The following is a 17,407-nucleotide window of genomic DNA, read 5'->3' on the forward strand; positions in this document are numbered from 1 at the left end:
CAAATTCTTCCAGTTGTTCCCAAGATAACTGTTTATAGACTGTCTGTGTAAAGCAGGATCTAAGTCGGGTCTCCATGTTGTGCTTGGTTTGGGGTCTTCGAAAAGACCCTGATGCTGGGAGGGATTGGGGGCAGGAGGAGAAGGGGACGACAGAGGATGAGATGGCTGGATGGCATCACCGACTCGATGGACATGGGTTTGGGTGAACTCCGGGAATTGGTGATGGACAGGGAGGCCTGGCGTGCTGCGGTTCATGGGGTCGCAGAGTCGGACACAACTGAGCAACTGAACTGACTGCAGTCTCTCTTCCTTGAGGGCTTTGCCCCGCCTAGTACCTCCCACACGCCGCCTCTTTCTCCCGCAGCTTCTGGGTCAGTTGGCTCCTGGTGTTCAGCCTTGCGGATTTGTCGTATTGCCTCCTTGTGGCGTTAAGTCTGTTCCTTTATCTTCTGAATTTCCTGCAGAGTGGAGCTTAGATCTAAAGGCTAGGTTAGATTCAGGTTCAACTTTTTCAGTGAGACTACTTCATAGGTGATGCTGTACGTTCCATGTTTATAGTAGAATATTGAATTTATTTACTGTTTATATTTTTGGCAGTGCTTGGTCTTCGTTGGTGCGTGTGGGCTTTCTCTAGTTGGAGTGAGCGGGAGCGACGCTTCGTTTCAGTGCAGAGTTCTCATTGCAGGGCCTTCCCTTGTTGCCCAGCGCGGGCTCTTGGGCACTCGGGCTTCAGTAGCTGTGGCTCCTGGGCTCTGGAGTGCAGACTCAGTAGTTGTGGCACGCGGCCTAACTGCTCCCCAGCATGTTGGATCTTCCCGAACCAGGAACTGAACCTGTGTCCTCTGCTTTGGCAGGTGGATTCTCAACCACTGTACCACCAGAGAAGTCCCAATGGGATATTAAATTTAAATACTCTCCTAGAGGTTTTCTTGCCCACTTAAATTTAGATGAGAAAATGGAGGTCCAGAGTGAGTAGCAAGGTCCCAGAGTCACCCTGTTATACAGTAGAGCTGCATTTCACACTCAGCATTTTCACTCTCTCATCCATAATAACAGGTGTGCACATTGCCCTTAAAGATGTAAATGGTGAAGCGAAAGAACCAAAATAAAATAACTTTACTCTTGACCAGTTCTTCAGATTGGGAATAGTTTGTTCTGGTAGCTAGCTAATCATAAAAAAAAATGAGTGGATGTTAAAAATCATCAGAGTGAAGCAAAATGAGATTGTATGTTCTTTATTTTTTTAATGTCTGAGTGTTTCTCATATAATTTAAAAAGCGGGGTTTTTTTTGTTACTGATAATGTTTATATGCATTTGACACCATGGGAAAAGCCTCCTTGATGGAGATAGATAGAAGGGAAAATCTAATAATTTCCAGTGTCAGTCTTTCATAGGTCATTTATGGATCTTAGTTCACTAATATAAACTAAGGTTTTGAATTTATCTTGCTTACATTATACTTGGTATTTTTGTAAATATATCTTGTCTTTAGTCTTTTAAAAGTGTTAATTTTTCCCCTAGCATTTGTATGTAAAACTTTATGCGTGAATTGTCGTCACATTTAGAGTTAGTACTTATTTTGAAAACTGACTTAGAATATTAGATGATCCCTTGCTATGTTTTGTTTTCTCCAGACCATCGGGTACTCTCTGCTTGAGGTTGCCACCAAAGACCCCTGCCTTGTGGTAGCAGGGGAGGCCTTGGATGCCCTCTTTGATGTTTTTGCAGACGGTAAAGAAGCTGAAAGGGCCTCAGTTCAAATTAAATTGTTATCTACTCTGAAAGAATTCCAGCCAGTCTTCAAAATGAAGGTATGTAACATTTTATTTGGCTTCCCTGCTGGCTCAGCGGCAGAGTCCACCTGCCAACGCAGGAGACGTGGGAAGATCCCCCGGAGAAGGAAATGGCGCCCACTCCAGTATTCTTGCCTGGGAAATCCCATGGACAGAGGAGCCCGGCGGGCTTCAGTCCGTGGGGTTGCAAAAGAGTCGGACACGACTTAGTGACTAAACAACAAACGGTTTATTTAGAAATGCTGACGTCTCAGCATTCTGTGGGACGGGTGTGTGTGGTTCCCTGCTTGCAATCTTGGTGATTCGTACAGCACTTCAGCCCCAGTTCTGTGTAAACGCTTGTCGGCTGAGTCAGGGCGACTGAGCCCTTTCTGTTGAATCACTGTGACTTGAGCCAGAATGGTGTGGACAGCTTCCTCTCTCTGCGGCGGTTTAGCAATGTTAACAATGCTTATGTGTAAGCCCTACAGTGCGGCCTGCAAAGCACTTTCAGGGACAGTGTTAAATTTATTTTATATCATGTAATGCCAATGTTGTAGGCTGACTTCATGTATTTCCCTTTGGTCCTCTGAAAAAGGCAAACAAACTCCAGCCGGTCTGTAATGGAGCATGCAGCTACCTTCATTTGCCCTTTTATCGATCGATCGATTGATTCATCAGAAGCATCAAAGCTAACTTTGAGTCAAAAAGATAATTTTAAAAAACTGTCTTGGTGGTTGGGGGAAAGCAATGAGAAATTTTAAAAACAGCCTTTGATCACATATTCACAAACTTAAGTTGGCCAATTCTCTTCTTATCTAAATCTATATATTTCATTTCGAGAGATAAAAATATTTGTATTTTTTGACTTTACATTTTGAATTAAACTTTTGCCTTTAAATCTCTGTCGGGAAAGTAGAGGTTTTAATGGAAAATTAGCTTACTTTTGTTGCTTTCCAACGTGTATTTCTTTTCTCTAAGAAGCGTCAAAGGCAAAATTCAATTCCCATAGGCAGAACTCTGTGACAAGTTTTTAGGTAAAATGATTGTATGTCTAGAGATGTAAACTTTTTGAATTTTTTTAAGGTGTGAAAAAGAGTTTTCTTTTCCAGAAGAAAAAAAAAATAGCCACACATGCCATGCACATTCTCACAGATATATCAGTGTTCGTTTAGGAACATTAATAACTGGTTTGTCTTGTAACATTTTCATGTTTTGACATCTTACATTTAAAAATATAGTAATATAGCGGCTGACATTGAGTTAAGCTTCACTTGTAGGTGACTTTAGTCTTGAGGGGGGAAAATTAATCAGTTGACTCTTAATTATGCTTTGTTTAAGCCTCTAGTTTCGTTTGTTTGGGTTTTGTTTTGTTTTGAGATGTAACTGACATACTGCAACATAGTGTTAGTTTCAGGTGTGCAGCGTAATGATCGGATATGTATATATATTGCAAAATGATCACCACAATAAATTTAGTTAACATACATCACCACACGTATAGTGTTGTTAATGGTAGTCCCCTTGCATTACACCCTCAGGACTTACTTCTCTTACACAGTTGATCCTTGAGTGACCCTGTGCAGATGCACTTAAACACGTGGACTTTCTTCTGTGGAAAATGCTGCAGTACTGTATGATCTGCAGTTGGTTGGGTCTGTGGCCGGCAGTGAACTTGCACTTGGATTCTCAACAAGGGATAGGGAGGTTGGCACCCCTAACCCCTGCAGTGTTCAGGGGTCATCTGGAACTGAAAGTGTGTACCTTTTGACCACTTTCACCCATTTCACCCTCCCCACACGCTGGGGGGGTTATTTTTTGTTTTGGGGTGGCTTTTTTTTCTTTGTTTATTTTCGCTGCTCGGCCTCTTAGTTGGGGTACACTGGATCTTGGCCTCTTAGTTGGGGTGCACTGGATCTCGGCCTCTTAGTTGGGGTACACTGGATCTTCTGTCTCCGCTGTGGCATGCAGGATCTTTAGTTGCAGCAGGTGGATCTGGCTCCCTGACCAGGGATCAAACCTGGGCCCCCTGCACGGGGAGCATGGAGTCTTAGCCACTGGACCTCCAAGGACATTCCCTTGGTGTTTATTTTTTAAGCAGTGAGAAGTTTTATTCCCACGTGTTCCCAGCCTGCTTCATGGGTAACCAAACCGAATGGTGTTTCTCTGCACAAAGACAAATGCATGTTAGTATTTTTCCCCTTTATTATCCAACAGATAGCATAATATATTCACAGCCTGTACTTCATGCGCTTTTATGTCACACTGTCTCCTAGAGACATTTCTAAACCAGTACATGGAGGGTGTCCACATTGTTCTTAAAGGTCACAGGCCCTCTAAACTTCTGAAAAAGGAGTCTGAAGGGAAAGGAAAATATCTCCTTTCCTTGCAGCCCCTGGGAAGGCAGATGTGGTTGAGAGTCATCAGACTCTACAGAAGCAAATGCTTAGAGAGCAGTTATGTAAACTGTGAACTAGGAGAATGACCCCTCATCTCTGGCACGTCCATTGTTCTGATTGATTTGCCTGCCTAGTATGCAGTGCAGTGACGGTGCTATTTACCTGAGTGTTTTTCTTTTCTCAAAGCTATGAAGCCCTGATGAAGTGTCTTTGTTAGCCAGGATGGCAGCATGCAGGTTTTTATATGACTGTCTTTTGTAAATGAAACCACAGTTACATTAAAGGCTGTTTGGTTTATATTTAGCCCCAAATTGCATTTACACACAGCACAATGCATTTTACTAAAGAACTTCTCTAGAGCAGACATCCTCAAAAGTGCCCTGTATCAGCAGTGCCAGCCTCACTTGGTAACTTGTTGTAAATGCAAATTCTCAGGCCCAACTCCAGACCTACCAAAAATCAGAAACTATGTGGACTGGCCTTGCTGTTGCTCGGTTGCTCAGTCATGTCCAGCTCTTTGTGACCCCATGGACTGCAGCATGCCAGGCTTCACTGTCCTTCACTCTCTCCTTGAGTTTGCCTAAATTAATGTCCATTAAATTGGTGATGCCATCCAACCATCTCATCCTCTGTCGTCCCCTTCTCCTCCTGCCCTCTCTTTCCCAGCATCAGGGTCTTTTACAATGAGTTGGCTCTTTGCATCAGGTAACCAAAGTATTGGAGCTTTAGCAATCTGGTTGTTAAATAAGCCTTCCAAATGGACTTGCCTGGTAGCTCAGCTAGTAAAGAATCCGCCTGCAATACAGGAGATCCCGGTTTGATTCCTGGGTCAGGAATATCCCCTGGAGAAGGGTTAGGCTACCCGCTCCAGTATTTTTTTGGGCTTCCCTGGTAGCTCAGCTGGTAAAGAATCCACCTGCAATGCTGGAGACCTGGGTTCGATCCCTGGGATGTGAAGATCCTCTGGAGAAGGGAACAGCTACCCACTCCAGTAGTCTGGCCTGTATAGTCCATGGGGTTGCAAAGAGTCGGACATGACTGAGCAACTTTCACTTTGACTTTTCCAAATGCTAAAATTTGAGAACCACTGCTCAAGATTAGAGGTGAGGGTTAGTTCATATACCATAATACTCATTCTTTTTAAAGTCTACAATTCAGTTTTTCAGTATCATTTGAAAAGTGCACAGGATTTCCCTGGTGGTCCAGTGGTTAAGAATCCACCTGCCAGTGCAGGGGACACGGGTTCAATCCCTGGTCCGGGAAGATCCCACGTGCCAAGAGGCAACTAAGCCCATGCACCACAACTGCTGAATCCACTCATTGGAGTTACTGAAGCCTGTGCACCCTAGAGCCTGTGCTCTGCAAAAAGAAAAGCCAGCACAATGGGAAGACCATGCACCGCAACTAGAGAGTAGCCCCTGCTCGCTCCAACTAGAGAAAGCCTGCGCACGTCAGCGAAGACCCAGCACAGCCAAAAATAAATAAAAGGGGCATGATCTAATTTATCTTGGTTACAGCTCATGTACTGTGTTCCATCACCTTGGAAGTGAAAATGTTCTACCAATTTCTGGCAACCGTTTGTTCTAAAAATAAATACACCCCAAATTAAATGCTTTCTTATTTAAAGGAGTTAGTGGTAGATACCAAAAATCTCATATGATGTTTTTTTGGCAGATACGAAAAGAAGGGAGAACTAAATACAGTCCAGATCAGCTGTGTGTTCTTGACAACGTGAAGATGAATTTGAGAAGATTTGTCGCTTATCAAGAAACTGTTGAGAAAAGACTGACTACTTGAACCACTGAAAGAGACCAGTCCTTCAGTTTTCAACACTGAAGAATACTAGAGGGTTTCCTTTTAGGGTGTTTCTTCTGAAAGTCATTTTTTTTTTTTTTAATGACTTGGTGTTCTGTGTGTTAATTTGAAGTTGATGAAAACTCCAGGACATATCAGGAACTCTTTTTAAGCTCTGGGATCTGTGTGGCATTTCTAGTGCTCTCAGGTTTCCGGCATGTTTTAATCACTGGAAACCCAAAGGTTGGAAACACAATGCATCTCAGGTGCTTCTTCATGAGCAGTGAGGACGCTGCTAATCATGTTCTCTTGAATTTTGCAAAAGAAAATCCAGAGCATAACTTGGATTCTCTTTTAAGCCAATATCATTTTATAATAACTAAATATTTAACTGAAATGTGAAAACATGCTTTATAACTTTTTTTGGTATGAGATCTATCAATTATGCCTGCCTTTCGTGACGAGGGGAATAAGTTGGATTCATATTCCACTATTTAGTAGACTATACTCCTCGATAATGAGGCCATCATCACTCTCTGTACGAAAGGATCTGATCCGTCGATTTGTAACATCACTCCTTATTTAATTTGAAATGCAATCAAAATTGGGAGAATATGTTTTTTAATAAATAATTTTAAAATTGAAAGCTTTATGTCTTGCAAAATCTTTTTAAAATGCCAGATAATCCTATTCCTGGGTGTCTGCTTGCTATTGGATTTTGCTTTGAATATATGTGTGCTATTAAAAAGAAGATTTATAAAGGGAGGTGGGATGAATTGGGAGATTAGGATTGACATATCCACTATTGATAGAATGCATAAAATAACTCATGAGCGCCTGCTGCATAGCACAGGAGACTACTCGGTGCTCTGTGGTGACCTAAACGGGAAGGAAATCAAAAAAAGAGGTGTATATGTAAACATACAGCTGATTCACTTTGCTGTACAGCAGAAACTAACAGTAATAAAGCAACTACTCCAATAAAAATTACTTTTTAAAAAAGGACATCTTAATTCCTCGAATCTCCAGCATCACTATCGGTGTCCTTCGAGAAGCAGGTGGCAGGTGGATCAAAGGGAGGGAGTTTCAGTGCACGTCACTGAGCGCGGCCCCTCTCCCAGGTCCATTGTCTGCCCACTTGCCTGATCAGAGGAGTTGGAGACTTAAAAAATTTCCCTACTGTAGATCTCAGTTGATCTGTTAAAAGGCCCCACACCCAGCATAGGACTTTAGTTAACTAACATCCATCACCTCACATAGTTTTTTTTTTTTTGCCTGGTGGTAAGACTCTAGGATCTGCTTTCTCAGCAGCTTTCAACTGTACAATACGGTATTAACTGTAGTCACTATGCTGTACGTTACATGCCCAATAATTTACAGTTGGGAGTTTACAAACTTAGACCTTTTGACTACCTTCACCCATTTTGCTTGTCCTCCAGCACCCAACCTGGCCCCCCGCCTCAGGCAACTGACAATCTATTCTCTCTTCTCGATGAGTTTGGTTGTTTGCGTGGTTTTTAGGTTCCACGTGTAAGTGAGATCATACAGTATTTGTTTTTCTGTGATTTATTTCACTTAGCATAATAGCCTCAAAGTATATCCTTGCTGTCGCCAGTGGCGGGATTTCTGTCTTTTTTATGGCTGAATAATATCCCATCGCGTACATACACTACGTTTTCTCTATCCATACATCCACTGGTGGACGTTTAGTTGGTTTCCCTGTCTTGGCTACTATGAGTAAGGCTGCAATAAACATGCAGTGCAGCTGTCTTTTTCTGACAGTGATTTTGTTTCCTTCAGATCTATACCCAGAGTTGGAATTTCTGGATCATGTGGTGGTTTTATTTTTAATTTTCTGAGGAACCTCCCTACTGTGTTCAATAGTACCTACACCAATTTACTTTCCCACCAATACTGCACAAAGATTCCCTTTTCTCCACATCTTCACCAACACTTTATCTTTTTGAAAATCATTCTAGCAGGTGTAAGGCTTATTGTGGTTTTGAGAGACAAATTCTTTCAATGAAGAAAAGTCTCAGAGTTCTCCCTACATTGAATATTTAAAACATATATTCATTTTCAAAGAGAATAAAATTTCCAATTTTGTCATCTTTCCCACACTTTCTAACCCATAAACGTGAAATATCTAGCACAGGGCCTAGTTCATAGTAGGCTCTCGATAACTTTGTCAAATAAATGTTAGTGATTTTCTGTCTTAATAAGCAAGTTTGTTGCAGTTGTTCAATGTAGAATCATCCTATGGAACAGTAGAATGTGAGTTATTACATTGGAAATGTGCCATCCCCCCAGTTTTTTAGGCTCTGAGGCATAATAGTCTGCATTGCTATCATTTAATTTTACTACTCGGAACAACAGGAAAGATAGGAAAAGATTAAATGTACAGCTGTTGATATTACTAGCTCAGTAAGCATATGAATATTATTCACACAGCACAGCAAAATAGAAACTATAGTTTTTTTCCTGAAGGAAAAAAATTGCTTTAACATAGTTATTTGCAAATTATCCAGAATAGTCCATTAAAAAGATACACTGTTTTAATAGCTGAAATATTCAAGCTCATGTGACAGCCTTTGTTCTAGAAGGTACCTATAAGTGTCCAGCCTGCCATGGCATGCTATCCAAGGAAATAAAAATCACTGCTTTAGTTCCCTTTTTCTGTAACATGGAAACTCATTTTAAGATGGAATTGATTTTGAAATATTAGTCATGTAATTACATTTCTTTATCTGCAGTCTTATCTTTTGCCTTTAGTCTTTCAAAAAAATACCTCTGAGTTATCAAGATCGAGCAAGTTTCTTATCTCTTCAGCGTTCCTGTTCATCCAGTTCTGTTGTAGCCTTGCTCCCTGCCTTTTTGAAATTGCATGGACCAATACTTGATTGTACAGGCAGACCTCAGACACATTGCAGATTTGGGTCTAGACAACCACATTAAAGCAAGCATCACAATAAAATGAATCACGAATTTTTGATTTCCCAGTGCATATACTGTACTATGGTCTATTAAGTGTGCAATACCTTAATTTTCAAATACTTTATTGCTAATAAAAATGCTACCCATCATCATCTGAGCCTTCAGGGAGTTGTAATCTTTTTGCTGGGAGAGGGTCTTGCCTCGATGTTGATGGCTGCTGACTGATCAGGGTGGTGGCTGCTGAAGGTTTGAGGTAGCTGTGGTAATTTCTAAGTCACCAAGGAAACATCCATGGCCTCTTTTGCAAACAAGTTCTCTGTAGCATGCAAAGGTGTTTGATAGCATTTAATCCACACAACTTCTTGCAAAATTGGAGTCAATCCTCTCAAACCCTGTTCCTGCTATGTCACCTAAGTTTTTGCTGATCAATGAGAAGAACTCCTCATCCATTAAAAGTTTTAAAATGAGATTGCAGCAATTCAGTCACATCTTCAGACTCCACTTTGGATTCTAGGTCTCTTGCTATTTCCACCACATCTGCAGTAACTTCCTTCACTGAAATCCTGAATTTCTCAAAGTCATGCATTAGAACTGGAGTCATTTTCTCCAAAACTCCTGTTAATGTTGCTATTTTGACCTCTTCCCATGAACCGTGAATGTTTTTAATGGTATCTAGAATGGTAAATCCTTTCTACAAGGTTTTCAGTATATTTTGCCCAGGTCCACCAGAGGAATTGCTATCTCTGGCAGCTATAGCCTTATGAAATCTATTATAAGACTTGAAAGTGAAAATTACTCTTTATCCATGGACTTCAGAATGGGAGTTGCATTAGCAGGCATGAAAACAGCATTAATCTCATTGTACATCTCCTTCAGAGCTCTGAGTGACCAGGTGCATTGTCAATGAGCATTAATATTTTGAAAAATCTTTTCTAGATCCTTTTGTAGTTCATGAGCGTGATGATTGGGTGTTCACGCTGCTGCGTGACATGTGCCTCCCCGCAAACCTTATTACGACACCGGCATATTACCTGTCTGATGTGAAAAAATATTTATATATTTTCTGAGCAGTAGGTCTCAACAATGAGCTTAGAATATTCAGTAAACCATGTTTTAAACAGATATGCTGTCATCTAGACTTTATTGTTTCACTTGCAGAGCACCAGTAGGGTATATTCAGCATAATTCTTAAGGGTACGAGGACTTTAGGAATGAAAAAGGAGTATTGGGTTCAACTTAAAAGTCACCAGCTATATTAGCCCCTAACAAGAGAATCAGCCTGTCCTTTGAAGCTTTGAAACCAGGAATTGACATAACCTCTTCAGCTATGAGTCCCAGATGGCATCTTCTCCCAGTTTAAGGATGTTTCATCTCTAGGGAAAATCTGTTGTTTAGTTTAGCCACTTCCATGAATAGAGGAGCCTGGTGGGCTGTAGTCCATGGGGTCGCAAGAGTTGGACATGACTGAGTGACTGAACACACACACACACACACGCACATACACACACTCACCCCTCATTAACTATGAGAGCTAACTCTTCTGGGTAACTTGCTGCAACTTCTACAGCAGCACAGGCTGCTTCACCATGCTCTTTTACGTTATGGAGATGGTTTCTTTCCAGAAACCTTGTGAACCAACCTCTTCTACCCTCCAACTTCCTTCTGCAGTTTCTCACCTCTCTCAGGAGTCACAGAATTAGAGTTAGGGCTGTGCTTTGGATTAAGTTTTGGTTTAAAGGAATGTTGAGAGTGGTTTGATCTTCTATCCAGATCACTAAAATTTTCTCCATTTCAACTGTAAGGCTCTTTGACCTTATCATTCATGTGTTCACTGAAGTAGCACTTTTAATTTCCTTCAAGCCCTTTTCCTTTGCATTCACAACTTGTCTAACTGGTGCAAGAGCCTGAATGTTTGGCCAGTCTCGGCTTTCACCTGACTTTTTCACTGTTGTTGTCGTTCAGTCACTAAGTCGTGCCGACTCTTTGTGACTCCATGGACTGCAGCACACCAGGCTTCCCTGTCCTTCACCATCTCCCAGAGTTCACTCAAACTCGTGTCTACTGAGTCAGTGATGCCATCCAGCCATCTCATCCTCTGTTGCCCCCTCTTCCTCCTGCCTTCAATCTTTCCTAGATGGGGGTCTTTTCAAAGTAGAAGGGTGTTCTCTACTGAGCTTAATCTAACTTTTGATTTAAAGTGAGAGATATGTGACTCTTCTTTTCACTTACACACTTAGAGACTAGTTCAGTTCAGTTCAGTTCAGTCGCTCAGTCGTGTCCGACTCTTTGCGACCCCATGAATCGCAGTACGCCAGGCCTCCCTGTCCATCACCAACTCTCGGAGCTCACCCAAACTCATGTCCATTGAGTCAGTGATGCCATCCAGCCATCTCATCCTCTGTCATCCCCTTCTCCTCCTGGCCCCAATCCCTCCCAGCATCAGAGTCTTTTCCAATGAGTCAACTCTTCGCATGAGGTGACCAAAGTATTGGAGTTTCAGCTTTAGCATCAGTCCTTCCAAAGAACACCCAGGGCTGATCTCCTTCAGAATGGACTGGCTGGATCTCCTTGCAGTCCAAGGGACTCTCAAGAGTCTTCTCCAACACCACAGTTCAAAAGCATCAATTTTTCAGTGCTCAGCTTTCTTCACAGTCCAACTCTCACATCCATACATGACCACAGGAAAAACCATAGCCTTGACCAGATGGACCTTTGTTGGCAAAGTAATGTCTCTGCTTTTGAATATGCTATCTAGGTTGGTCATAACTTTCCTTCCAAGGAGTAAGCGTCTTTTAATTTCATGCCAGCAGTCACCATCTGGAGTGAATTTGGAGCGCAGAAAAATAAAGTCTGCCACTGTTTCCCCATCTATTTCCCATGAAGTGATGGGACCAGATGCCATGATCTTCGTTTTCTGAATGTTGAGCTTTAAGCCAACTTTTTCACTCTCCTCTTTCACTTTCATCAAGAGGCTTTTGAGTTCCTCTTCACTTTCTGCCATAAGGGTGGTGTCATCTGCATATCTGAGGTTATTGATATTTCTCCTGGCAATCTTGATTCCAGCTTGTGCTTCTTTCAGCCCAGCATTTCTCATGATGTACTCTGCATATAAGTTAAATAATCAGGGTGACAATATACAGCCTTGACATACTCCTTTTCCTATTTGGAACCAGTCTGTTGTTCCATGTCCAGTTCTAACTGTTGCTTCCTGACCTGCATATAGGTTTCTCAAGAGGCAGATCAGATGGTCTGATATTCCCATCTCTTTCAGAATTTTCCACAGTTTATTGTGATCCACACGTCAAAGGCTTTGGCATAGTCAATAAAGCAGAAATAGATGTTTTTCTGGAACTCTCTTGTTTTTTCCATCATCCAGCGGGTGTTGGCAATTTGATCTCTGGTTCCTCTGCCTTTTCTAAAACTAGCTTGAACATCAGGAAGTTCATGGTTCATGTATTGCTGAAGCCTGGCTTGGAGAATTTTGAGCATTACTTTGCTAGCATGTGAGATGAGTGCAAAGGTGTGGTAGGTTGAGCATTCTTTGGCATTGCCTTTCTTTGGGATTGGAATGAAAACTGACCTTTTCCAGTCCTGTGGCCGCTGCTGAGTTTTCCAAATTTGCTGGCATATTGAGTGCAGCACTTTCACAGCATCATCTTTCAGGATTTGAAGGAGCTCAACTGGAATTCCATCACCTCCACTAGCTTTGTTCGTAGTGATGCTTCCTAAGGCCCACTTGACTTCACATTCCAGGATGTCTGGCTCTAGGTGAGTGATCACACCATCATGATTATCTTAATCTTGAAGATCTTTTTTGTACAGTTCTTCTGTGTATTCTTGCCACCTCTTCTTAATATCTTCTGCTTCTGTTAGGTCCATACCATTTCTGTCCTTTATTGAGCCCATCTTTGCATGGGTTCCCTTGGTATCTCTAATTTTCTTGAAGAGATCTCTAGCCTTTCCCATTCTGTTATTTTCCTCTATTTCTTTGCATTGATTGCTGAGGAAAGCTTTCTTATCTCTCCTAGCTATTCTTTGGAACTCTGCATTCAGATGCTTATATCTTTCCTTTTCTCCTTTGCTTTTCACTTCTCTTCTTTTCACAGCTTTTTGTAAGGCCTCTCCAGACAGCCATTTTGCTTTTTTGCATTTCTTTTCCATGGGGATGGTCTTGATCCCTGTCTCCTGTACAATGTCACGAACCTCGGTCCATAGTTCATCAGGCACTCTATCTATCAGATCTAGTCCCTTAAATCTATTTCTCACTTCCACTGTATAATCATAAGGGATTTGATTTAGGTCATACCTGAATGGTCTAGTGGTTTTCCCTATTTTCTTCAATTTACATCTGAATTTGGCAATAAGGAGTTCATGATCTGAGCCACAGTCAGCTCCCGGTCTTGTTTTTGCTGACTGTATAGAGCTTCTCCATCTTTGGCTGCAAAGAATATAATCAATCTGATTTGGGTGTTGACCATCTGATGATGTTATCATGTATAGAGTCTTCTCTTGTGTTGTTGGAAGAGGGTGTTTGCTATGACCAGTGCATTCTCTTGGCAGAACTCTATTGGCCTTTGCCCTGCTTCATTCCATATTCCAAGGACAAATTTGCCTGTTACCCGAGGTGTTTCTTGACTTCCTACTCTTGCATTCCAGTCCCCTATAATGAAAAGGACATCTTTTTTGGGTGTTAGTTCTAAAAGGTCTTGTAGGTCTTCATAGAACTGTTCAATTTCAGCTTCTTCAGCATTACTGGTTAGGGCATAGATTTGGATTACTGTGATAATGAATGGTTTGCCTTGGAAATGAACAGAGATCATTCTGTCATCTCTGAGATTGCATCCAAGTACTGTATTTTGGACTCTTTTGTTGATCATGATGGCTACTCCATGTCTTCTAAGGGATTCCTGCCCACAGTAGTAGATATAATGGTCATCTGAGTTAAATTCACCCATTCCAGTCCATTTTAGTTCACTGATTCCTAGAATGTCGACGTTCACTCTTGCCATCTCCTGTTTGTCTACTTCCAATTTGCCTTGATTCATGGACCTGACATTCCAGGTTCCTATGCAATATTGCTGTTTACAGCATCGGACCTTGCTTCTATCACCAGTCACATCCACAACTGGTATTGTTTTTGCTTTGGCTCCATCCCTTCCTTCTTTCTGGAGTTATTTCTCCACTGATCTCCAGTAGCATATTGGGCACCTACTGACCTGGGGAGTTCCTCTTTCAGTATCCTATCATTCTGCCTTTTCATACTGTTCATGGGGTTCTCAAGGCAAGAATACTGAAGTGGTTTGCCATTCCCTTTTCCAGTGGACCACATTCTGTCAGACCTCTCCACCTTGACCTGCCCATCTTGGGTGGCCCCATATTGCATGGCTTAGTTTCATTGAGTTAGACAAAACTGTGGTCCATCCGTGTGGTTAGATTGAGAGACTAGTTAGGACCATTAATTGACCTAATTTCAGTATCGTTTTGTCTCAGGGAATAGGGATGCCCAATAGAGGGAGAGTTAATGAACAGCCCATTGGTGGAGCAGTCAGAACACACACAAAACTTGGAAATTCCCTGGTGATCCAGTGGTTAAGAATCCACCTTCCAATGTGGGGGACATGGGTTGGACCGCTGGTTAGGGAACCAAGATCCCACGTGCTGTACAACAGCTAACCCTATGTGCAGCAGCTACCAAGCCCACGTGCCACAACTAGAGAGAAGCCTGTGTTGCAGTGAAGATCCCAAGCACCATGGTTAAGACCCAATGCAGCCAAAAATTAGATAAATCTCTTTTTTTTTAATAAAAGGAACACAAAAAATTTATTAAGTTCATCATCTTATCTTATAGCATCACTGACTCAATCGACATGAGTTTGAGCAAGCTCCGGGAGTTGGTGATGGACAGGGAGGCCTGGCGGGCTGCAGTCCATGGGGTCACAAAGAGTTGGACACAATTGAGGAACTGGACTGAGCTGATTTTATCTAGGTGTGGGTCGTGGTGCCCCCAGATAATTAACAATAGTAAACATCGAAGATCACTGACCACTGCTGCTGCTGCTGCTAAGTCGCTTCAGTCGTGTCTGACTCTGTGCGACCCCATAGACGGCAGCCCACCAGGCTCCACCGTCCCTGGGGTTCTCCAGGCAAGAACACTGGAGTGGGTTGCCATTTCCTTCTCCAATGCAGGAAAGTGAAAAGTGAAAGGGAAGTTGCTCAGTCGTGTCCGACTCTTAGCGACCCCGTGGACTGTAGCCCACCAGGCACCTCCGTCCATGGGATTTTCCAGGCAAGAGTGCCCATCATTGACCACAGAGCACCATAAAAATATAACAATAGTGAAAATTTTGAAACATTGTGAAAATTACCAAAATGTGACACAGACACAGAGTGAGTGAGCAAAATGTGACACAGACACACAGAGTGAGCAAATTTGTAAAAAAAAAAAAAAAAAAAATGCTATTATCTGTGAAGCACAAGGTGTGCTAATTTAACTCATATATAGAACATGGGCAATGTTAGCACTCTCATCTCCATATCCAGAAACTCTTTGTGTTCAGCAGCAATTAAGTTGTATTATACTATTTTAAAACATCTGCTTTTAAGACCAGAACACTTCCTTTCCTTGCCATTTTGTTTTTTAAAAATAGGGATTTATAGAGTATTGTTAGTCCATATATTCTTTCCCCTTCAAAATAAAGTCTGTCATTGTCTCTATCTTGTTACCACTTAGATTTACTTCTTTTAAAATTATTTACAATGCTGTGTTAATTTCTGCTGTACAGCTTAGTGATTCCGTTTTATGCATGTATACATTATTTTTCATCTTCTTTTCCATTATGATTTATCACAGGATATTGAATATAGTTCCCTGTGCTGTAGGTAGGGCCTTATTGTTTGACCATCCTATATACACGAGTTTGCATCTGCCAACCTCAAACTCCCAGTCCTTCCCTCCCCCACTCTTCTTCCTCCTTGGCAACCACGGCCTGTTCTCTGTGTGTATGAGCCTGTCTCGGTTTCACAGATGAGTTCATTTGTGTCATGCTTTAGATTCCGCATATAAATGACATCATATAGTATTTGTCTTTCTCTTTCTGACTTCCTTCACATGGTATGATAATCTCTAGGTCCATCCGTGTTGTTGCAAATGGTATTATTTCATTCTTCCTTATGGCCTAGTAATATTCCATTGTATATATGTATCACGCCTTCTTTATCCATTCATCTGTTAATGAATATTCCATGTCCTGACTGCTGTGAATAGTGCTGCTATGAATATAGGGATGCTTATGTCTTTTCAAATTAGACTTTTGTCTGGACGTATGCTCAGGAGTGAGATTGCTGGGTCATATGGTAGCTCTATTTTTAGTTTTTTGAGGAACCTCCATACTGTTTTCCATAGTGGCTACACTAATTTACATCCTCACCAGCAGTGAGAAAAGGAGGGTTCCCTTTTCTCCACCCACCCTCCATCATTTGTTATTTGTATATTTTTAAATTATGGCCATTCTGATTAGTGTGAGGTGGTACCTCATTGTTTGCCTATATTTATTTCTAAGCATTTATTTTTACTTCTAAGCATTTATTTTATTTATTTCTAAGCCTTTATTTCTGTTTTAAGTGGACTGTGGTAATGATTGATTGTCTGTTGCCAAAGAAATTCTTGGTCCTTTGGTTGATTCTGCCCTAGGACTTGGACTGTTGTAGAACCAATGGAAAGTCAAAGGTTAGTGAGATATTCCCAGCAGGAACACGAGGCCTGTGCTCACACTGGAGTTCTCTTTGGGGTGGCAGCTTCTTACTAGACGGCTCCTATGACTGCACCAGGTCCCTTGTATCCTGTGTATTTCCAGAACCTGATCCTCCTGCCCTCTCATTAATTTTTGAGCTACCCTAGAATCATAAGCTTTCTTTTTAATTTTAAATTTTTGATTTTGTCTTGGGGTATAGCCAATTAACAATGTTGTGATAGTCTCAGGTGAACAGTGGGGGGACTCAGCCACACATATACACATATCCATCACATGTATCCATGCTCCCCAAACTCCCTCCCATCCCAGTTGCCACATAACTCTGAGGAGAGTTCCATGTGCTATACAGTAGGTCTGTGTTGGTTATCCATTTTAAATGCATCCATGTGTATGTGTCCATCCCAAACTCCCTAACTATCCCTTCCCCCTGGCAGCCATAAGTTTGTTCCTAAGTCTGTGAGTCTCTCTGAATAAACTGTTTTTAATAGCCATTCTCAATTTCTGCTGCTCGCAACCTGAAAACCCTGATCCTTCTAGTACTTTTCTGGGCACATCCATCTATACCTACATGAAAATATTCTTTCTACAACAGGAACACAATGTTCAGCAGCTTGGCTTTTTTCTTTAACAGTAATTCAGAGATGTCATGTCAGAATCGTGATTAGGTCTTAGGGTAAACTTTGTTTCTTGAACAGGAAAAATCACTTCATTTCCACATGAGAGTCTATTAGATCTCAGTCTGATAGATTGGGGTGG

At 41.6% G+C, this 17,407-nt stretch overlaps 1 protein-coding gene and 1 non-coding gene across 2 annotated transcripts in view; both read left to right on the forward strand.

Annotated features, from left to right (window-relative positions):
• HEATR3 (HEAT repeat containing 3) overlaps positions 1-6,612 on the forward strand; it is a 39,079-nt gene extending 32,467 nt beyond the window's left edge. Inside the window, exons 14-15 of the mRNA XM_055552372.1 lie at positions 1,636-1,812; positions 5,847-6,612. Of these exons, the coding sequence (XP_055408347.1) occupies positions 1,636-1,812; positions 5,847-5,969 (300 nt within the window). The 3' untranslated portion in view covers positions 5,970-6,612. The remainder of the gene's footprint in view (positions 1-1,635; positions 1,813-5,846) is intronic.
• A 3,224-nt stretch (positions 6,613-9,836) lies between these two features.
• LOC129632636 (small nucleolar RNA U13) lies at positions 9,837-9,941 on the forward strand. The gene has a single exon (XR_008704626.1). It is a non-coding gene; the product is annotated as a small nucleolar RNA U13 (small nucleolar RNA).
• The last annotated feature ends 7,466 nt before the right edge of the window (positions 9,942-17,407 follow it).

Source organism: Bubalus kerabau, chromosome 17, assembly GCF_029407905.1.
Source record: "Bubalus kerabau isolate K-KA32 ecotype Philippines breed swamp buffalo chromosome 17, PCC_UOA_SB_1v2, whole genome shotgun sequence".
NCBI lineage: Eukaryota > Metazoa > Chordata > Mammalia > Artiodactyla > Bovidae > Bubalus > Bubalus kerabau.